Source organism: Nematolebias whitei, chromosome 10 (assembly GCF_014905685.2).
Source record: "Nematolebias whitei isolate Nwh7 chromosome 10, NemWhi1, whole genome shotgun sequence".
Taxonomy (NCBI): domain Eukaryota; kingdom Metazoa; phylum Chordata; class Actinopteri; order Cyprinodontiformes; family Rivulidae; genus Nematolebias; species Nematolebias whitei.
In genome coordinates, this window is record NC_056507.1 from 13,478,623 (window position 1) to 13,501,134 (window position 22,512).

Sequence of the window (22,512 nt, forward strand, 5' to 3'; positions counted from 1 at the left end):
TAATGTTATTAACTTACTTTTTATGTATATGAATTTTTCTGTTCAGTGCCCTGAGATGACTTCTGTTGTGACTTGGCGCTTTATAAATAAACTGAATTGAATTGAACTCCATCTGCTACTATAGTATCACACTAGACTAGCTGCGGCTACCACCTTTAATTGGGTTGACTGCAAAATGTGAAGAAAGTTAAAAATCCAGTGACACTGAGAGTTTCATTAAAATCAGACCAGTTGTGCATGAAATATTTTGCTAAAACACATGCACATGCACACAGACAAAGACATCATCAACGGGAATGCTTTTTCTCAGAGATCACATTGAGAGGACAGATTTGTTTCCCCAGTTATGACAGTTTCTATTTAAACACTCGTACGTTTCATGGATCACCTTGACTACACAACGTTTAATGAGAATATCACTGCCGTTAAGCCTTTATTGAAGACTGGAATGACAAATATTGTGCCGGGTTTGTTCATTTGGAAAGACAAACAAAACCTCAGCACATCTGCCACTCCAGTCCTCTCCTCTGATTTTTGTTCTCTGCAACAAACTGGCTTCTTGGTTTTTCAGTGAATGATCAAACTCATGCGAGTAATGTGAGGTGAGATCTCAGCTGCCACGTGATGGTAAAGTTAAAGTAATTATTTACAGCATGCTCAGAGCTTTTATAATCAGACTTGCTCAGTTGTGCTCGTTTCTGTCTCAGTGCCCTGTAATGAGAGGAAGTTAGTTTCTCACATCCTACAGTCTGACTTGTTGCTTTTTTAAATTTTAAAATAAATCCAGTTAATGAGGATTTAGTTTGATTCAAAAAGAGCAAATACGTAAAAAGAACCATTTAGGTATCAACTGCTTCTTGTCGAGGCTCTTTGCGCAGAGCTTCCATAACCCTCGGCTCCGTTTGAACATCAGCTTGTGCACAAGCCTTGGATTATAAACACATACTGAAAGTCCACTGTTCCTTATAAGCATGGCTGTGCACGTATACACGTGCAGAAGAATCCCCTCAGGCCTCTTGTCAGTTTCAGGGTGCACACACACTTATTGAAGCATGCATAAGCCCCTAAAATATTAATACAGAGTGCGGCGTGTGGGTAGAGAAGTGCACTGAGGGAGAAAAGAGCAACTGTAGGAAAGGAAAGGGGATAAAAATATTCTATTTATTTGAATTAAAGAAGCACATAATTAGCAGTGAATTAATGTAGGTTAAACTAAAATATTGCTGTTGTTTTTCCTAGCCTCAGGTCAGGTAAAAAAAAAAGGAAAAGCTATTATAAATCCTAGCATCAACTGTTAATTTTAAGCTATTCCCGTAAAGATTACAAGAAGCTTCAAATGTTAACCTGTCTATTAAGTATTCAGTAAGCAGCAGCAATGATGTATTCCTTATTTACTACTATCTCCTGCTAAAATTAGACCACACTTAAACCAAATAATTTAGATCATATTACATATTTTATACACCACACCAAGAGCACGACTGGAATGCAAAGAAAATCATGTTAGAATACCAGAGAACCCCAATTTTTATGTGGCTTGAAACGATTTAATTGCCGGAACATCTTCACCTTTTAACCGACTAATATTGTGGTTAAATCTTTAGATTGGACAAGAAACTCAATCACTTTAATCATTTGGGTTTTGAATGGCAAACATCATCAATCAGCATGTTTTTATCAAACTTTATATTGTACTAGCAGAAGAACTGTGCTTAAAACAAAGCTGTAGAATCATTTATTGTCATTTATTGTGGCAGATTATAAATGTAGAACCCTACAGGTTTCATGCAGACAAGATACATTCACGACAATATTCATCTTAATTCAATTCCGTTTATTTATATAGTGCCAAGTCACAACATAAGTCATCTCAGGGCACTGAACAGAAACATTTGAATATAAAATAATAATTTAACACTATTTATCTGAGGAGCAGACTGCTTTGAGTTTAACACCATCACAGAAATCTCATCTTGAGCAAGCATGAAGGCGACAGTGGAAAGGAAAAACTCCCTCATGAGGAAGAAACCTTTAGCAGCTCAGGACAAGCGACCATCTGCTTCGGCCGGCTGGGTTTGAGAGGAACAGATACACAATGGCAGGTCAAGAATCACATGTTAAGATAAAATAGTATCAAATGAAAACTATTAAATTTTAACAATTCATTTTAGGAATTGTGGTCAGTTTGTCCTCCAGTAGTCTAAGCCTATAGCAGCAAAACAAGCCAACCCTAACTATAGGATTTATGAAAAAGGAAAATATTTTGCCCAGTCTTAAAACTGGACAACGTGTTAGCCTTATGGGCATAAACTGGAAGTTGGTTCCACAAGAGAGGAGCCTGATAACAGAAAGATCTTCCTCTCATTCTGCTTTTGGAAACTCTAGGAACCACAAGTAAACCTGCAGTCTGAGAGCGAAGTGCTCTGTTAGGAAAATATGGAACAATAAGATCTCAAATATAAGATGGAACTAGGTTGTTGAGAGCTTTGTAGGCTAATATCAAAATGTTCATACAAAAATACATTAAAATTTTAAAAACAAATGCATACCACCCACTGCCTTTTAGGCCAGAGTTTAACTTAAAATCATCGTATGCTGAAAATTCACAATAAAAATGATGGCTGTTTTAATCAAACCTTCAAAATAAGGTTATGCAGGATCTCATGCGACATTGTGAGACATAGCACTCAGAGAATGTGTTGTGATTGACTCTCAGCTACAACTGACCGAGTTACAGCTAGTGATGTGGTGACAATTTTGCCGTGGTTTGACTCCAAAAAGGGAACTAGTTGTTGATGCACATCCAATAAATGCCTTTCTGAGAGTTTCATCAAATTCCTTCCAAATGTTCTTGAGACCAATTTGAACACACACAGATACTGATAAAAATCATAATTGCAGCTTTGCCTTCAACTGCTGGTGATAACATCGCTTTATTTGGCCTAAATTGTGAAAAGTAACAGACAAATCACTTGCTGTTGCAGTGAAGTTAAGTGGTGTCTGGAGTTTTATTGATCAGCTCAGCAGCTAACAAGTTTGAGTGATACGCCCTAAAATATTATTGTAATATTTAAGGAATTTATCATGATGCACAATATAAATGTATTGCCATGTTTTAAAATCTGCTTTTAAGTGCTTTCTTAATGCAAATGAAAACTCAGTCTGACATAATAGCATTCCCTGGATTGTATTATTTGTTTCCATGAGCTGTGCAGAATAGGTGGGAAAATTTTTGCCACTCACAATTTGGCTACCATTCAGGGGGCTGAAATGCATCAACTAAACAAATATTATGCATTTTGGTTATCTTCATGTATTACCTCCCACCTACTCCCTTTGTACTTGGTTGTTCTCTAAAGTAAAGTATTGCATACTTCCAATTCTTTTTTTTTCTTCAGTCGTATATTTCACTCATATGCACGTGTCCGATTTGTGCAGGCCATAGACTCTGCACTTCAAAATTTCTGAGTTGCACCTTTTGTGTTGCTTAGTATTGAAAATGGATTCTGAATCTTCCATTAAAAATAGATTTCACTCCTCATGCATATGACACAGTGTCATAAAATCATCCGGGTTTTCCCACAGATCATATTCTTCCTCTTTTAGCAGAAAGAATGGTAGCTTTCACAAAACTTGAGCAAATTTGATCGTAATGAGCTGATTTCCAGAGACTTCTTTGATGGAAAAGCTGGTTTTTGGCCAGGATCTTCCCAGGCCATAAAACAGGCAGTCCCAGAAAGAAGCTGCATTTGTTAAACAGCTTCTATGCTAAATTGGAACCACTACCAGATAACTGGTCCAGTACTTATTTATTTTAACAAGTCGATCACTTTCCCCATCTCTGCATGCCCATCGGTGGGGGAGTTTGCTGGAAAGTTTTCTGAATGCTCGTGGGCATGAGCTGTCTGAGTGTGACATTAGGAGAGTGTGAGAGACACTAAGCTTCAGTGAATCCGATGCAGACGATGTAGATAAAAGTGGAACATTCCTCGATACTTCACCCACCCATACTTCAAAGGTTGTGATCACAATTTCAAATCTCTCTCATGTGTTGTACTCATTTATAGTTTCCAAACCTGGTAGAATCACAGCTAAAAATAATATTTAGTCAAAATCCAACTCTAGCTCTCATCAGCATCTGCAAAGCGTTCCCTTTTAGACCAAATTTAGCCTAGATTCCCCTTTAGTGTTAAAAGTCTTTCAAACTAACAATTTTCACCGAGGAGTTCAAAGCATTAACAAATCACAGTTTTAAAAATACCACTTTACTGGCAAATCTTATTCACCATTATTAGAAAGGCGAATTCACCATCTCATAATGCATTGATTGAATTTGCACCAGTCTTCTTCACATTTTGAGCTTGTACACTTCAACCAAACACTCAATATTTGAAGAGATAAAGAATATGTGACTCAAATACTAAGTGGGAAGTATGCGGTCTAAAATGTTAGCTTGTGTGTGGTAAGTAAAACTAATTAGTCCGATCCAACATTTTTCAGTCAGGTCATCTGGACAGTTTCTTTTTTTGTGCTGAAATGTTTCGCCTTCAATCCAGAAGGCTTCATCAGTCAAGAAAACACACAACAAAACTGATTCTTCCCCCAACAGCTTACTCCAAGGTGGAACAAATCAGTTCTGCAGTTCTGTTCCACTTTGGAGTAAGCTGTTGGGTGAAGAATCAGTTTTGTTGTGTGTTTCCTTGACTGATGAAGCCTTCTGGATCGAAGGCGAAACGTTTCAGCACAAAAAAAGAAACCGTCCAGATGACCTGACTGAAAAATGTTGGATTTTATACCTGGATTATTGAGCATGGACTTTGTTCATTAGTCCGACGTTTCGTTGAGGTTCTTTTGGAGGTTTTATTAAATGCTCTGCGCAGTTACCAAGACAAAAACAGAACTCATTGCTGGAAGTTCTTGCTCATTAGTCCTCGAGGCTCAATGGGATTACCTGTCTAAATAAAGGTTGAATGAATTAGGCTGACTGCTCTCAGCTGTGGGAAGCTTTTAATTCACAGGAGTAAAAAACAATCTTTACTTTCCACATTGTAGTTTTAATTTGTTGTACTTTTTTAAAGACAATTCAAACAAGAATTAAACAGAGAGGAGCTGACAAAAGTCCCAGAAACTACAGTTGATGTTTTAGTTTTGGTCATTCTATTAAGCAGTTTGAAAATATATTTAGAAATACCTGGCTTGTTATAAATGTGTAATTTTAATGATTTTGTCCATATTTCCTTATTTTGGTTTGTAGTGTCAAAGTTTTTCTTGCATTGAAAACACAAATACAAATGATGCACTGTATCCTTGTAGACATCACACCAGCCTCAAGGTCAAACAGACAGAATTGATGAAATATTTTTGACGATTGCGCAAACAACTTTGAAGCGGTTTTTGCAGCTTTAAAGTTCTGACGTTTAAACAAAGCATTTCTTCCGCATCTTTATTGTAACAGAGAATGGTAGCAAACCTTAGCAAAAAAAAATAATAATAATCAAATGAAATTTACAATGTTCTGTTAGAAATTCAAGTTTTGACCTGGTATTCATTGAAACACTGTGCCAGTGTAAGTTTCACAGAGTAGAGAAAAATAAAACTAAAAATAGTCGGTGCACGGCAGTATTCTCTTGGAGGGCCTTTGTAGCTCAGAACAGAAAGACAGTCATGCACTAATCCAAAGTTTATGATGTAATTTGTAACTTCTTCAGTGATCTACAATATCAAGTTCAAGTCAAGTTTATTATCATCATATGTGGTACATGAGGTAGAACAAAAGTATGTACTCAAGGTACCAGTTACACCCAAAAATAGCAAAAAAACATAAAGTGTAAAAAGAAACAGTATACAAGGATCTAAAATATACATGAATAATGTAAAACAATATGGCTTATCAACAACAGCCCGAACATGATTCAGTAGCGAGCAGATGGGTATGAATGAATACAGCAGCATGAGAAAATCAGCAGCACAGATAAGTCACATATCACCAATTAAAGTGGCATTACAATGATTTTTTTTAATAATACATCAAACCCCACAAAGTATGTGATAGACTATGTAAGGATTTTAACATGAGCATTGTTTAAATCTTAACCAACAGTCACCAAAAGGTTGTTCAATAGTTTCAGGTAAGCATTTACAGTGGGTTGTAATGGTTTCTCAGCTACTACCACACAAAATGTTATCACAATTTCTATAGCATTTACGTAATTAAACCCTTTTCCATGTTTTTTTTTTCTAAGGTCAATTGGCTATGGAGGCAATCTAGAAATAAGTTAGCTTCAACAGAAGCCTTTACAAAATAACCAATTTTGTGTGGGGTTTTTTTTTAAGATTTTGGTAACTGACCAGCTAATGCACCCACACAGACACAGGGCAGCACATTATTGCTTTAACTTGGGGAGTGGAGGGTAAGTGTAGCCTGGTAATTGTTCTTTGTGTTGAATTTAACAAAATAAAATGAGCACTCAATCTCAAACCTGCTTCTGCTGACTTACTGGAAGTGCACAACGACGCCAAATCTCATTCATAAAACTATGGTAACTATAAATATCATAAATAACAAGAAAGTGGCCAAACAAGTGCAAAACTGTCTGCTAAACATCTTAAAGTTCAGTTGCTCCTTCTGGAGGTTACAGGGAGCTGTTGCACAGAGATGTGCACACACCATAGACCTGTATCTTCTGTATCACATACACTGTCACATCTTTTGCCAACATACTGTTCGCATCTTAGGAACAGATGGTAATCAAGACATAGTGCAACATGACACACACAGAGGCCAGCTGCTCAGCTGGTAAAGTCATAAATGAGTAAACTAATACATTCCTGGGCTTTTTGAATAAAAACGCTGCCAAATAGTCATCACAAGCCTCACTTTATAAGCAACTTGTTTGCTTTTTAGTGAGCAATGGTCAGTTTTCATTTGTAACTTCATAAATCTGATGGCACAGCTTAGAAAAGATGTTCTCCTTGATATTGAGGCTGTGTTTGGATCAGTTTAGTACGTCGAATATTCCTGTGTTTAGAGACGTTTTTAAACTACAACCTCGAGCAGATATGTTTGCAGTCTAACAACAGATCTGCTCCTCCCAGATGCCTTCATGCTTCAACATGTCCACCTCACAATCATCTTTTTTATTTATCTACAGTCCTTAATTCCTGCTCATCATCATGCTGCATCCACCCACCGACTCTTCAGAGCTGCCAGATGCAGCCTCGTCGTCTTTCACGACTCTTCAGTCCTGTTGCTAAACGTGTCTGATTAAATAGTTTTGTATTGTTGTTGCTTACATTTTGCAGCATACAGAGTAGAGAAATTTTAGTATTACAAATGTATAACCAAAGTTCAATGCAGTTTTTCAGTTATTTGGCTTAGTTTTATTGAATTCACTCACATCAATTCACAATTTCACCTGCTTTTCCATGCAGGGGAGCTGATGTCTGTTTCCAGGGGTCATAAATGAGACCTTGGACAGGTTGCCCGTCCATCACAAAGTCACATAGAGACAAACGAGACAAGCAGAAGTCTGTCTTTGTAGGAGTCGAGAGCAGAATGCAATGAAAACCTATAGTCATTATTCTGAATATACACTGCTCAGCCAACAAGGCTCTAGTTAAGCTAATAAGAGGGTGGCACACTTTTTACACACACTATCTGACATGGAGTAAAACTTTAAACAAATTTAAGAGGTAATCTGCTATTAAACTTCAAATATACTCGTCTTTGCTCGTCCAAATTAGAAATGAAATATTCAAACCAAAACAAAACATCACAGCAGGTGGTAGAAAATAATGATCACAGTAGCAGAAAAACTAAAATTATTCTCTTGAATAATTCACCCAAAAGCATTTAAGCAGAGGTGAGATTAAAAGCAAGCATTTAACTTTCTATTCCAAGGGGTGGTGGATTGGACCCAATTGTAAACAAACATGGAGGAGCTCAGAAATAATATGAAAACTTATTTATTTGCAATAACACAACAACAGGCTGACGTTGCAGCAAAACTTAAAAAGAAAAGATACTGGAGCACGAAACACAAAAGGATAGAGGTATACGGACCCAAACTTAATGAGCTACTGGAGAGGTGGTGACTGGAGACTGGTTATAGGAAACTGAGGGAGAGAGGAAAGTGGGGGCACCTGGGTAGATTGCAAATTGCTAATTAGGAACAGATGAGGGTGACAGACTGAAACAAACAGTGAGAAAGCTGACAGAGGGTAAATGGGAAATGTGAGGAAACAGAACAAGACTAAAACTAAAAACAAGTCTAAGAAATACAAAAACTCAAAAGATCTACACCGAACAACAGAAACACAACAGAACCCAATGGACAAAAAACAAAATCACAGAAGGCACAGATACAACACTTTCCACACGTCAAAAACTTCCAAGTCCTGCAATTATTTTAATAATCAGACAGAATACAATTTCATATTTCTGAAGTGTCTTTTCCTCAGAAGTGACAAATGAACTTTAGAAATACTGTATACTTCTCATCACAACAAGCCGATAGGCAGTGATTTAATACCAACAATCCTTGAGTCAGCATAGAAACTACAGAGCTCCAGAGTTTGTGACTGAAGAGCAAAAACATGAAAATTCCTTCATTCACTTGAGAAGCAAACATGTTTGATGACTTTAAGAGTAGAGATGCACGATATTGGATTTTTGGCTGATATCCGACATGCCGATATGTGAAAACTTATTTGCCTGATAACCGATACCAATATTTTTTTTCCTAGACCTACTTATATAGACTACACAACTTTGTCTGCTTTGGAATTAAAATACTACATTATTCTGCATGGTCTTTGTCAGTTTGGCCTGCTACCAGATGCAGATGCCAAAAAGGGGCAGAAAATGATGCAACAATTCAATTTGGATTATGTTTAATGTCAAATTTATTCATGACATCATCTCTCTCTAACACAATGACAACACTCGAACAGTCATACAAAAAACAGAGCCATATATGTGTACGTGTGTGTGTGTATATATACATGTATATATATGTAAACAGCGCCTTTTATATTGACAAGTTTTTTTTATGGAATGGCTAATGTCCGATATTTAACTTTATTGCTATATTTAACTTTATTGCTATATTTAACTTTATCGATAATATCGGCCGATACGATACCTTGCCGATAATATTGTGCATCCCTAGTTAAGAGAACAATCATCCAGATGTGATACCTGCATTTTGTTACATGTTTAAGAGGAAGCCAAAAAGTAGATTGAAAACATACCTATTCCACACAAAAGGATCTCAGCTGAGTTTTGATCCTGCAACCTTCCTGCTGTGAACTTCTAACCACTGTACCACCATGCCACCCCGACCGTGAGGATCTATGGTTCAGATGTTTATGTCAGTATGTTCAGGGTATGTTCGGAAGAACATTGAATGGCTGGCACAAAGTTTTCTGATGAGATTAAATGAGAAACTTTTCAATCAATAACTCACCCCTGTGAATAATATCCTCTCACTCTTTAAAAAAGATCTTGTTGATAATAGTGTGAGGGCCCTTTGTTAATAGTTGTTTTCTGCTGATAGAAAATGTTTCATGCTCCAGCAGCCTCTGCAGACCATTTATTATCTGGAACAAAATGTCAGAGCTCCTAATGTTGGTTCTATTGTTGGTGGGAGCGAGTGCTGATCAATTAGTGATCAGCACTTTTTTTTTGCATTGAAAGGCCTTTTGATGAACTTCAGCACAAAATATGAGACTGGGAAGAATGCTGACGATAAAAGCTCCTCTTTAACACTGACTTAGTTTGTGTAGCATCTGCAGAGCGTCAATATTTCTGTTTTGTGTGCAACCACTGGAGCATCCACAACAGCTATGTATCACAGATGTGGCTCAAACTGTACAGGACACCTGCTATTTTTGTAATCGCATGTTACGAAACTGGTGATTCCTTAAAAGTATTTTAATTATTTTTTTCCTTTTGCCTCACTACGCTTACAATGCACACCTTAAATGCTGTAATTAAATTTCAGCTTGTGCGTTAATTGTCCCTCGGGGATCTCTAACGTTTCGCTTCACTCTAAATGATCTAATCACGCCGTTGTCAGCTGACATGCCTCGTGCAAACACGCTCGCTAATTGGGTTTTTATGTGACTTGTTTGAACACAGCAGAGTGACATCATGTCCCGTTTCATCCCTGCAGGTTCATGTGGGCACCTCCCATCAGGAGCAAAGAGTTGTGGGATACCTCGCGTGCACACACCTCCACGCTATAGAAGGTAAAGTGGCATCCGCTCTTTGTGTGACTGAACGCTGATGTATTTCAAAGCTGCTCAGGAGGGGGTTGTTGGTGCAGAACCATCTCGGCGTCATGTCTCTGTGTGTGCCTCTGTGTACCGATAGATAAATGAGAGCGTCAAAACCCATGTGTCCCCTCCTCCCGCTGTTCCCATGGTGACCGCCTCAAGCTGTTTAAGGCGTCACAGCCCTATTTAAAGCCTCCGGTCCAAGCCACGCTCATTTTCTTACCAGAGACACATCCACCGTCACCACCCCCTCCTCTTTTTGCCTGCTATTCTGGGCTTCTCCTGAGCTTGTTGCGGGTCTAAATATAGCAGCACCAGTACCGTTTCTAAAGATACAACAAAGATAAACCCCTTAGAGGTAAGGGGGTGGGATGCACAAGTCAGGGAAAAACAGAGAGGAAAAATGTAGAGACCTGAGAAGACCTCGTGTGAGATACATGGTGCAAAAGAACTGGACAAAAACTCACCTTAAAATTGTGGCAGCTGCCTCGGTTTATAAGTGAGTTTAGATTTAGTGTATTTCAGGAACAGCTGCTGTTTTCAGGGCTGTCACTCAGACATTTCTGAACTGAGAACTTCTCTATACATCTCCGCAATCACTGCGTCTTTAACAACATTTATCAAAGATTTGCAAAGTGGTGAAGGCTGCACAGAAGACTGTTGGTGTCAGCCTCCCCACCATCACAGACATTTACACCTCCAGATGCAGGAAGAGGGCCACCTGCATCATGAAGGACGCCACTCACCCAGCACACACACTTTTTGCCCCGCTCCTCTCAGGCAGGAGGTTAAGGAGCATTAAGTTTAGAACCACTAGACTGAGGAACAGCTTCATTTACATTTTATTGTTGTATGTAACTGGGACCCTGTGTACATCATTTCATTCCACCACATGTACCACATGAATGACAAATAAAGAAACTCTGACTCACAAAACAAAATGAAGTAAATGCTTGGAAGCATTTTTGGTATTGGACTCTTACAGATGAAACACAACGTTTTATGTTTTTACTTTCATAATGACAAAAGTTACCACGGCTGCTGCTTCAAATGATGATATAGGCACAAAACATTATTTTGAATATATTTTTTTCACACTCAAAATGCAGCAGCAAACACTGTCATAATTAAAAGCCGAGCATGAATGCACATCACCCGCCAGCTTTCATGCCAGAGTTTTTGAATAACTTCAAGGTATGATGAGAAGAGCAACAGTTTTGTTGTTTTGATCAAACATTTGTGTTTCGTGATCCCCGTGTTTGATTTACTCTCTTGTGTTGTTCATGTTTCAGCCCAATCTCTCTCTCCTCATTTAACCTGCTGCATGTCAGTCAGCCTGCCCCGCCCACTCTCACCTGTTCCCACTTTAAATTCAGCACAGGTTTCACCACTCCTCATCAGCCAAGTTATATATATTCTGTCTCACTCTGTCTTTAGATCAGTGGCCCATTGTTGTTGTTCTGCTGGTTTGCTGCTTTACTTTCGTCATGTTCCTTCAGAGTATGTCATTGAAAGCTTCCACGTCAACAGTTTGTTTTCTTTTTTTTAATAAACGAGTTTTGGTTTAAGCTCCTCATGTCAGGTCTGGATTCTGGGTCCCTGCCTCCTGCCAAAGCTGACACTTTGGACTAGCTGCAGGTGCAAATCCGAGAGCTTTGTTCAATCTTTGGATCAATAACCTGCAATTTAATACAAAAATCTTATTAAGTGTAATATTTTTGAGTCAATCCAAATTTATTCTCTGTCTTTTATTTACCTTTAAAAACATGACAGTTGGAAAAACTAATTTAGCAGGATGTTTTGTAAGTTAGAAACAAGACATTTATCTAATTCATGAGTCAAGTAAACAAGAAATAAATGCAATTACATTTGCAAAGTGAGTTTAGAAAATTGATTTTTAACATTTGCAGGCATTACTCATTTCATATTGATTTATATGTTATACTTTAGTTAGCCAGGCTGGTGTTAGTAAGCATAACAGTCCGAAATAAAAGTTTTTTATTGTAACTATATTTCTCCCTCATCAAATATTTTGCATACCTACAGTTAACTTTACAACAACACCCTCATTAAGTTTCTTTTTATGACTTCAGTAAAGCATTCATAAATACACGGACAAAAGATAAACGAAAAGAACAATTTCAGATTTACTTGAGCTGTAGCCGAGAGGAATCAAAGCCAAAAGCAACCTACTCGCGCTCGAACATCCTGACACTTCTTTGTTTCTCATGTTCTCTTCTATTCATCTGTTCTCTCTCATGAGCTCATCCACCGCCTCCCTCTGCTCACCTCCTTCCCTTCGCTCCGTAACCAACAGCAGTTTATCAGATTCTCTGGCTGCAGTGGACTGATACAAACACTGCCCAGGAAAGAGGCTTAGTTATACAGAACACAAATCAGGAACACCACAAGAAAACTAAAAAACATAGATGTGAAAATAAAATATAACAGCAGCTGTACACCTCCACTCCCCCACCCCTGGATAAGCCTGTTTTTAGTGCACAATGTTCTGACATCATCATGCCTTGTTGTCGTTTGTGTTCTTATTCAGGCGATGCATCAGTCCGCTGCGAGCAGCTGGACCTTTTGCTCCAGTGGGGGGCCGAGTTTCGTCAATCTTCATCCCAATCACCTGAAGGAGAGAAGGTTCTGGAAGACCTGGTGGCCTTCGATGTCATCCTGGGAGACCTGAACTTTGACAACTGTTCTTCAGGTGTGCAGAGCTAATAAATCAGTGTATTTCACACCTTTTTTTTTTCTCATTTGTAACCAGTTCACAAACCAGCAGGACGCAGGTTTCTGTCCCAGACCTCTCACAGTGGAAGATATTATAATAAAATAATAATGATCTCAGCATTAATAATTAAACCTTATGGATTTTAAACATGTGGAAGTACCTGAATATTGTAAATAACTCCAGTTTATTTTATTTCTTTTAATTTGTTAAAGAAAAAAACAAGAATTATTTACTGTTTTTGGCTGTATTGGGTCTACTTATTACACCAGTGGTTCCCAACCCTGGTCCCTGAGGAACACCATTCTGCATGTTTTACTTGTTTCCCATGCTTTGACACCTGTTGTGAAAAAATGGGTGATTAACAGGCTTCTGCAGAACTTCAGGAAGTAATTGAATCATTGAATCAGGTGTGTTGGAGTAGGAAACAACTGAAACATGCAGGATGGTGTTCCTCAAGGACCAGGGTTGGGAACCATGGACTTATACAAACAAAACTGCAGCTGTAACACCAGAATGTTCAAAGGGCAAATTATTAGTTAATTTTACTCACTAAAAGCTTTAAATATGGCTCCGTCCTTACCATGACAGACCGGAGCAATGCCTTCATTACTGTAAACAAGGCCTCTGTTCATCCATCCACCCATTACAACTTGTGAATGAAACTCTACTGGAGGCAGAGACTTATCCCCGAACCGGAAGGAGCTTTCCATCTTTTACCAGTTGAGAACCATGACCTCGAACTTAGAGGAGTTGACTTTCATCCCAGCTGCTTCCTGCCCATCCTAGCGCATGCTGACAGGCATGGCCTGAAGACTCCAACAAAACCACATCATCTTCAGAAAGCAGAGACGAGACCCTGAGGTTCCCAAACCATGCTCCTCTCCATGACTTTGACTTAAGACGTTGAAAGCTTCCACGTCAACAGTTTTTCTTTTTTTAAAACGAGTTTTGGTTGGTCCATGAACACCACAAACAGAATCGGAGACAAAAGACTGACCTGGCAGAGTCCACCTTTGTGCCAAGAATAAAGACACAATTATTGCTTTGGTTCAGATCAGATAATCCTTAGAAGTGATCCTGACCCTCCACACTCCCACCTTTACACTGCCATGTCCAACATATCTTTTACTGTTCATATTTATCAACTAAAGTTAAAAAAAAATGCTTCAGTAAAAATTTTCCTCAGAACTAAAATCCTGCAGCTCGGGCGGAGGAGGAGACGAGTCACTTTACAGCTGAGACTTCTGGAGAATCCATGTTTCATTTTCAATAAACATGAAAATCACAATAATGAGCTGCAGGCGTGAGCATGGTCCGTCAGCTCAAGTCGCAGTGGACGTGTGCTACTTTTATTGTACAGCATGCAGAGTTTCTAGTACAAGTTGTAGAATCATAGTTGGATCCCTTCTATAAATAACTCAGTAAAAACGAAACGAGTAGAACATTTCAACGACACTGGTGTTTAGGATGAGTACTTTCATATAATCAACTAAATTATTTGTATGTGGAGTTCTTTGAAGTTTGTCATAATTATCTATACCTGACTCTGATATTCTACACTGCACGAAAAATAAATATTTAAAAGATGTTTTTTGAGCCATTCTGCACCCAGCATTTTATTTAGGAAGGTTTTTGGGTTGTTGTTTTTTTTACGTTAGATAATACAAACATAAAACTAGGTTTGTAACATGTTTATTTCTGCAGTTATTAAATTTACAGTAGATGAGTGTGATCTTTACCACCATCTAGTGTTGAACTAAAATGATAAATCCGTCTACTGTATTTTTCAGACTATAAGGCACACTGGATTATAAGGCGCAATATCAATGGATGGGTCTGTTTTCATACATAAGGCGCATTAAGCGAAAAAAAAAACCCCAGAGGAATCCAACTTTATTCAACTCATTCACAATAAACATATAAAATTTGTTCGAGGTCAGTAAGCACAACCAGAATTAGTGGGCACACCTGATTATAAGGCTCATTGTCGATTTTTGAGAAAATTAAAGAATAAGTGCGCCTTATAGTCTGAAAAATACGGTACATGTCATGTGAAAGGTCTCAAATTTGCTGGCATGTTTGGAAATAAAGACTCCAACAGAACAGGTATTGTTCTGACTCGGTTTTTGATTGCTTTAGGTAAACCTTTGACTGTGCTTTGTGTGTTTTATTTTGTTCAGAGGACAAACTGGAGCAGCAGCATGCACTTTTTACTCAATACAAGGACCCGTGTCGCCTGGGGCCAGGGGAGGACAAACCATGGGCTCTGGGTGAGCCAACACAGTTTTCACCACACGTCACATTCACTGCAGCGATAAAAACACTACAAGTGTATATCACTCGTTCTGGAACACCAGAGTGAGCCATGCAGCGGCTGCAGAGCAAAGCAGACCAACATCTGCCTCTTCAGGCTAAATCAGGATGCACCTTCAGTGTGAATGAAAATATTACAAGTGCAGAGCCTGAAACAAGAGCATGACTAACACAAACACTGGACCGTTTGGATATGAAGCAACATTTAGGTCACTGGTATTTTAAGGATGGAGTGGAAAGGAAAGCGTGTAAAGGCTTGTTAAAAAAAAAAAGCATTTATTTAGGATTTTTTTTTTTGTAAGGTAAGCTGGAAAAAACTAAAACAAAAAGATCCATGCTTCATGTTTATGAGGAGATAGAAAAAAAAAAAGAAAATGGAAAGGGATGAATGGATCAATAAATAAAATAAGATTATCCTGTTTCTTAAAAATATCTAAAGAAGTTCAAAGGGCTGTCATTTTTTAAAGCTACACTGCTTTTCATCTCACAGTTTTAAACTAAGATCCTCTTATGTTGAGAAACGACACATTTATAGCTATTTTGGTCAAACCATGAAAATAACATTATAGGCACAGTCTCATGCAATTTTGCAGTATCTTTCATAATATTTCACTAACGGTACCTACAAACGAACACACACACACACAAAGAGGCATGGGAAAAAACACTGTCGCCCTTTTGCCATAAGCTGCAGACAATCATAGAAATAAATGCAGCTGTGTGTCGGGTGTTGCTGTGAAAATGTTTCTGATCTTTGGAAATTCTCTGCGTTCATCACGCAGGGATTTTTGCTGCATTATAGTCCAGTGAGAACCTCCGCTGGAATAATTAAACAAAACAAAAGTAAGCACAGAATTAAAGCTGTTCAAGTAAAACTTTTCTGTAAAGTGATCCACAAACATGTCTCTTATCAATACATTTGAGTTTGTGTCGCAACTAAAATGGTGAAAATCAAGAAGTGTCTCGTGTTTATAAGGAAGTGGGCAGATCTGATGTGAAAGAGCATTTATTCTGTTCGTACACGCCGCAGCCTGTGGGTGACGTCAGGATTCATGAGCTCAGATAAACTGAGGTCGCATTAAGAACCTGAAACAGGGAAGCTACTGTATGTCAAACAACCTGAATCCTCAGCTGCTTCAGTCCAGTGATCAAGAACCTCCTTTTTGACGTGAAGAATATTGCCTGCTCATCAGACAGCCACTTCTCATAAGAGCTCCCAGTCTGCGTGAACTGACTGGAGTAACTTCAGAGATGCTCTCCTCATACTGAGTGTTTTAACCACGTTATCCAGCCTACGGCCTCGCAGCCTCAATGTCAAAAGCCTGTTGGAGTGCTCATCAGTCTCTCGCTGTCACATTTCGCCAGCGTACTGTGGTTTGAGGATTAAAAAAGCGAGATGAACGCACGCCTAACAGCGTCTTCTGGTGCCACTGGAAGCAGCCTCAACATGGGGTGGATTATAAAACATAATAAGCAACAACGATTAATTATGAAGGTGCAGAAATATTTTACTATTCAATACAATTGATATTTTTATAATGCCAAATTACAACAGAAGTTATTTCAGGGCAATGAACAAATACATTCATATGCATAAAATTAAATTAGTAACATTATTGATGTAAGGCAGGGTATCCAGCAGATTGTGTTGAGTCTTCATTTTGTCCTTTAAGTCATTAAATTATAAACATTAGATTTTTGATTTGGCTCTTTGGCAGTTACTCAAAATGATACCCACATTTTAACTTTGTCTTTTCTTTAATTATAATGGCGGGGGGAGTGGTGGCGCAGAGGCTAGAGAAGGTGGGCCAGTGATCCGAAGGTCGCTGGTTCAACTCCTGGAACCGAAAACATAAAAAATGTGAGTGGGAAAGGTGAAACCTGTCTCCACCTTCATTTGCCCCACCCTGGTCCATAAGCAAGGCCCTTAACTCCCACCATCTGCTCCCCCGGGTGCCCCAGATAGCAGCTCTCTGCTCCACACAGAGGGCTGTGGTAGCTCCGTGGTCTGTAGTTGTGTCAGGAAGGGCATCCTGCGTAAAAACAATCGTCAAATCTTCGTGCAAGTGAGTTCGCTGTAGCAATCCCTGAGGAAGGGAGCAGCCGAAAGAAGAAGAATAGCCTACAGATGAAAGTGGGCAATAAAGTTTTTGCCCGTGTCTGTTTGGCTGTGACCAAAACGATGTTTGGGTACTTTTTTAATAAAACTTGCAAAAAGCAATCATTAGATGTGCATCTAAAACGTTTTAAAACTCTTTTGAAGTCAGCCCAGTTCAAGATGGCCACCAAAACTAATTAACCTAAGCCTACACAAAAGTGACTACGACTTGCTGTATTTTACAGATAATGAGCTAAAACTGGTGTGGTTATAGCTGAGAGTCATTCATAATGCATACTCTGAGCAAAAAGTACGAGGCAGCACATCAAGTTATTGTTAAGGTTAAACAAAACGGCTACAACTCCATCATTTTTCAATGCAAACTCATCTTCGTCTAAAACCAGAATTAAAGGCAGTGAGTGAAGGAAGGTTGGGCTGTTAAACTGTGTTATCATTGCATGGATATTTTTTGCTTAAATCAATAACATTACGTGTATAATTAAGAGGTGTTTTTAAAGCTCATTAATAAGTCTTGGTATCTTACCGTCAAAAGCTTGTCCCAGACATCTATTGAATGAAAAAGGTAGAAAATGACTGTCAATCTCCACAAAATGGATGTTGACACAGAACTCAAAGACTAATAATTTAAACAACATAATCATTAAAACAGCACTTCGACAGCCCATCACTGGTCTCAACATGTCCTCACCTGACTGACGTGTACCAATCAATCACAAGGCATCGGCGACATAAAAAACATGGTAAAATGTAAAGGTTCAGAGAGAAATTGTAAATTTAAATGATAGATTCTGTCGTTTTTCCACTATCAGTCTTTCAAGCTTCTCTGATTTTAGAAAAAAAAATAAAAACTTTTACTTCAACTGCTAATTTACTTAAAAGAAAGCATACAAATACTTGGTTTTTGCCATAATAAAAAAGCATAATACAGTACTTGTCCAGATTTATAGTACTACAGCACAGATTTGTTTAATGATAACAGTGAAGGTTCTTGGTTTGGTCAAGTACAAAAAAAATACAAAAAAAAAACATGCCTACTGTGAATTCACATGTCAATTTTTTTAAACAACTTTTTCCTTACTTAGATGTTTTTGTTGCCAAAACCCACAATCTAAATCTGTTACTTTACATTTTCATGCAAACACAGATTAAAGAACAGTTCTGGTTTATTTCAGCTGGAAAAACTTCAATTTTTTTATCTATTGTGCCTCTTTGGGTCAGACAGGAAGACATTCTGAAACACTGCATGCTTCAATAAACGGTCGCTGCTCTGAAAATAAAACCGCACCCATCCATATTTTTAACCTGCTTTTTTAAATTTCTGACTTGCAAGAAGCTGGTGCCGTCTCTGTGGGAGAGGCAGGAGACAAACCCAAAGTCCACCACAGGGACACAGAGACAAACAGATAACCAGCCCTTCAAATGAACAACAAAGAATTTGAAATAAATAATTGAAGAAACTTACAGGTTTCATCCCAACCAGTAAAACGTAACCTCCCCTCTCGTCGTGGACAGCTGACAAACAACATTTGAGCAGTAGATGTTCTGTTTTTACGTGATTTATTTGAACGTGTCATTCCACAGGCACTCTGCTGGATCCCAGTGGCCTTTATGACGAAGATGTCAGCTCAGCTGAGAGTTTACAAAAGTGAGTCACGCACACATCAAGTGACATCTTCTGTTACTTGAGAGGGCACTTCTTTCACTTTAATGAACTTGTTCTACAATTAATGTAGCGATGAAACATGGTTGTTTACTTATGATGACGTTGTTGTTCACAGATGTCACACCAAGTGCTCACTTTTATTTAAATCCATACTCTAAAACTGATGTATATTCCTGTGTCTCTGTCAGAGTGATGGAGAATGAGGATGGGAGGAAGGAATACCTGGTGTTTCCTCCTAGTAAGAACCATTGTCCTGCCAGTGGTCAGAAGGGGAGGAAGATCCCACTGAAGGGAAACGGACGGCGGATCGATTACATCCTCTACAGTGACGAGAGCCTTCAGCAGGACTGGAAACTGGTAGGATTTGATAAAATATGGATGCACAGACACATTTTATTTTATTTTTTCCCCTTATTAAAAAAACAGTCTGTTGAGGTAAACTCATCTTGTCAGTAAAGAAGTGATCAGTTCTGATAGATTTGCTTTTATTAAGACGCTCATGAAACCTTTATTTCCCGAGAGATGTTTTCTCTAGTCTAGACTCAGGAACAAAAGCACAGCGACACAGACAGGAATCAAATGAATACAAACAATAGTGTCTCAGGAGTCTTTGTCAGGGATTAGAAAATCAAATCACCTCATTTCCATCAGGATGTGCCCCTCTCATTCTGCCGCTTTCAGTCTGACTCATTGCCTTCCTCTCAGACTGCAGCCTGGTGCTGCCACCTGGTGGCCGACAACAGACACTTCAGTTCAAGCTCATCAGACGTTTTCACTTGTTCGTTTATAAATCTGTTTTTCTTCCACAAAAAAATATTAGTAATAATAAATAAATAAATTAAAAAAATTACCAGAAGGTATTTTCACAGGTGTTTTTAGGTGTCTGGAAATGAACCAGCATTCTGCAGTAAAGCAGCTTCATTCAAAACGTTGGATTTAGGTGTGTGTTTTTGTAGCAGTAAGAGTATTTTTGTCAGAAACGTGGCATTAGGTAATTGTTGGGAAGTGCCTTACATGCCTTTGAAAAAAAAATAAAACACTGATTGGAGGTGATCATCATCACTTCCTGTCTAAGGAAATAAATTCAATGACATTTAATTGTTTGGAAATGGCTCAGCTGCTTAAAAATCACCATGTGCTCATAAATAACACCAATCACCATGTGGGTAGGTTTGCTAAGGTCAGAGTGAGACAAGTTGCAGTGCTTTTTAGCACCTGATGTGTTTATTTGTGCAACTAAATCCAGTTACTTCAGTCTGATTTTGACATGTTCTTCATTGTGTAGAAACCAAATGCAGGCAGACATGGGAGACTCAAAAGTAAAATAAATAATTTCTATTTATTAAGCAAAAACAAAAGCTGTCGGGGCAGCAAAACTTATATGAACGAATGGAAAAATGGAGAAACAGAACATGACAGGCTGTGGGAAGCACAATACACAAGCAAGGTGGAACACAGAGACGATGACTTTAAAGCAGTCCTTCTCAAATAGTGGGGCGCGCCCCCCCGGGGGGCCCGGGGCAGGGCCTTTGGGGGTGCATATGACCCCGGGGAACATTTTGCAGCAGGGAGTAGTTTTTTGTTTGGTTGTTTTGGCACCATTCTCATTTTGTCAGGGTGCGTTCGGCAACAGTTTGCTCGGGTCCGGCAACTCTTAGGCTTACTAATAATAAAGTTATGAGCAAATATGACTGTCTTGTCATTTTGGGAGCCATGCTTGAACTGTGTCGCTCCCCCTCTGCTGCTGAGACGATAATTAAATAACTCCAACACCTCCTCAGTCCTTCGCTGCTGTTTTTATGACGCTCTGGACGCTTGTCACCACAGCACGCATGCGACAAAGAGTATAAACTCAAAGTGAGAGCAACACCTGCCCCCTCTTTCCTCTTTCACATTGATGAATTTTTTTAGTTTTATCGATGATTTTGTCAAAGCACAATTTTGACGTGTTATTTTAATTGTTGTAAATACAGAATAAAGCTTAACAAATGTTAGGACTCCATTCTTTGCTAACAAAGTATATTTTATGTCATTAAACAACTTGTCAGGTTCTTCTCTTGTGAGCACGATCCCCAGGACCACCCCACCCCCAACTCGCTTTCGCTCTTGCGCTCTTTGCAACGTCTCTGCTTCTGCTGCACTGAAGACCAAGTCCAGGTCCAGCTAAACGTTGAGCAGGAGCTGAGTGTTGCAGGATCATGCTTCAAACTCCGCTTCAAAAAGCTGTGCACTGCAAAACGTGCTCATTGTAGCCACTGATCCTGACTTCCTCATTTTGATTAAAAAAATAATAAATCAGCACAAATGATTTTATTCATTTTTGTTTGGTAGGTCATAGTGTTGTATATAACACTCCTGACTTAAAATGTTGCTGATCAATTTGAATTTATTATTATTTATTGATTATATTTTATTTTATTTTTCAGTATCAAATGGTCAAAAACGTTTACTTGGATAGATTTTTTTAATTATTATTTCAGGCAAATTGAAGCACTTTAAGTCTTTTCTGTTACAGACTAAAAAATAATGTTAATAAAGTTATTCTTTGTTGATCTATATTCTTTTTTCTTTAATGTTAATAAGGACACAATGTTATGCAGATGTGTACTTATAACAATTTTATAGACAAATTATACTATTTACAGTTGCGGCGGAGAGTTGGGGAGCGCAAAATGTTTACCTCTTCCTGGGGGGGGGGGCAAAACAGAAAATAATAGAGAAACACTGCTTTAAAGAGAGATTAAGGAGACAACAAATGACAAACACCTGGGGTGGTTAGAATTGGAGACAGGTGAGACAGGAGCTGACAACAAGGAAGAAAACACTGGAGAGCACAGAAAACACAAGAATCTAAAGAAATAACTGAACAAAAACACAGATTCTCACAGATTTCTTGAAAAGCTCTGATAAAAACACCACTTTAATTCTATATTAAAGCTCAGCTGACTAAAGCTGTACTTACCTTTTACATATGGTCTAAACCTGCAAAATAATTACATAAAAACACAAGGTCTATTAACACTAGATAAAAAAAACAACCTTTAAAGTTTGAAACGTTTGCTGGTTTGTCAAATCATGAACAGCTGAATGGAAAGGATCTGCAAGAAACCAGCACAAAGATCATCCTGCTTATTGGTTCCTACATTATCTGCTGCAGAGAAAACATTTATAATACATCAACTAGTCAAATGTTTTATTTCTGTGTGGTAGTTTAAGTTTTAAACTGTGCATCATACCTCCAAGTTAGAGAGACAAAAATGTTTCTAGTATGCATGGCTTTAGAAACATCTGCAGGTGTTAATATTATTTTTAATTCATTATTTTTTTCTATGCATGTAATTAAAAACAAAACAGCCTGTAGTATAATGAAACAAACTGTTGAAGTGAATGTAGAAAGACAAT

General features: G+C 38.3%; 1 protein-coding gene across 1 annotated transcript in view; it reads left to right on the forward strand.

Annotated features, from left to right (window-relative positions):
• smpd3 (sphingomyelin phosphodiesterase 3) overlaps positions 1–22,512 on the forward strand; it is a 37,695-nt gene that overhangs the window by 13,748 nt on the left and 1,435 nt on the right. Inside the window, exons 4-8 of the mRNA XM_037682661.1 lie at positions 10,176–10,251; positions 12,830–12,991; positions 15,196–15,285; positions 19,029–19,092; positions 19,299–19,467. Coding sequence (XP_037538589.1) covers positions 10,176–10,251; positions 12,830–12,991; positions 15,196–15,285; positions 19,029–19,092; positions 19,299–19,467 — 561 coding nt within the window. The remainder of the gene's footprint in view (positions 1–10,175; positions 10,252–12,829; positions 12,992–15,195; positions 15,286–19,028; positions 19,093–19,298; positions 19,468–22,512) is intronic.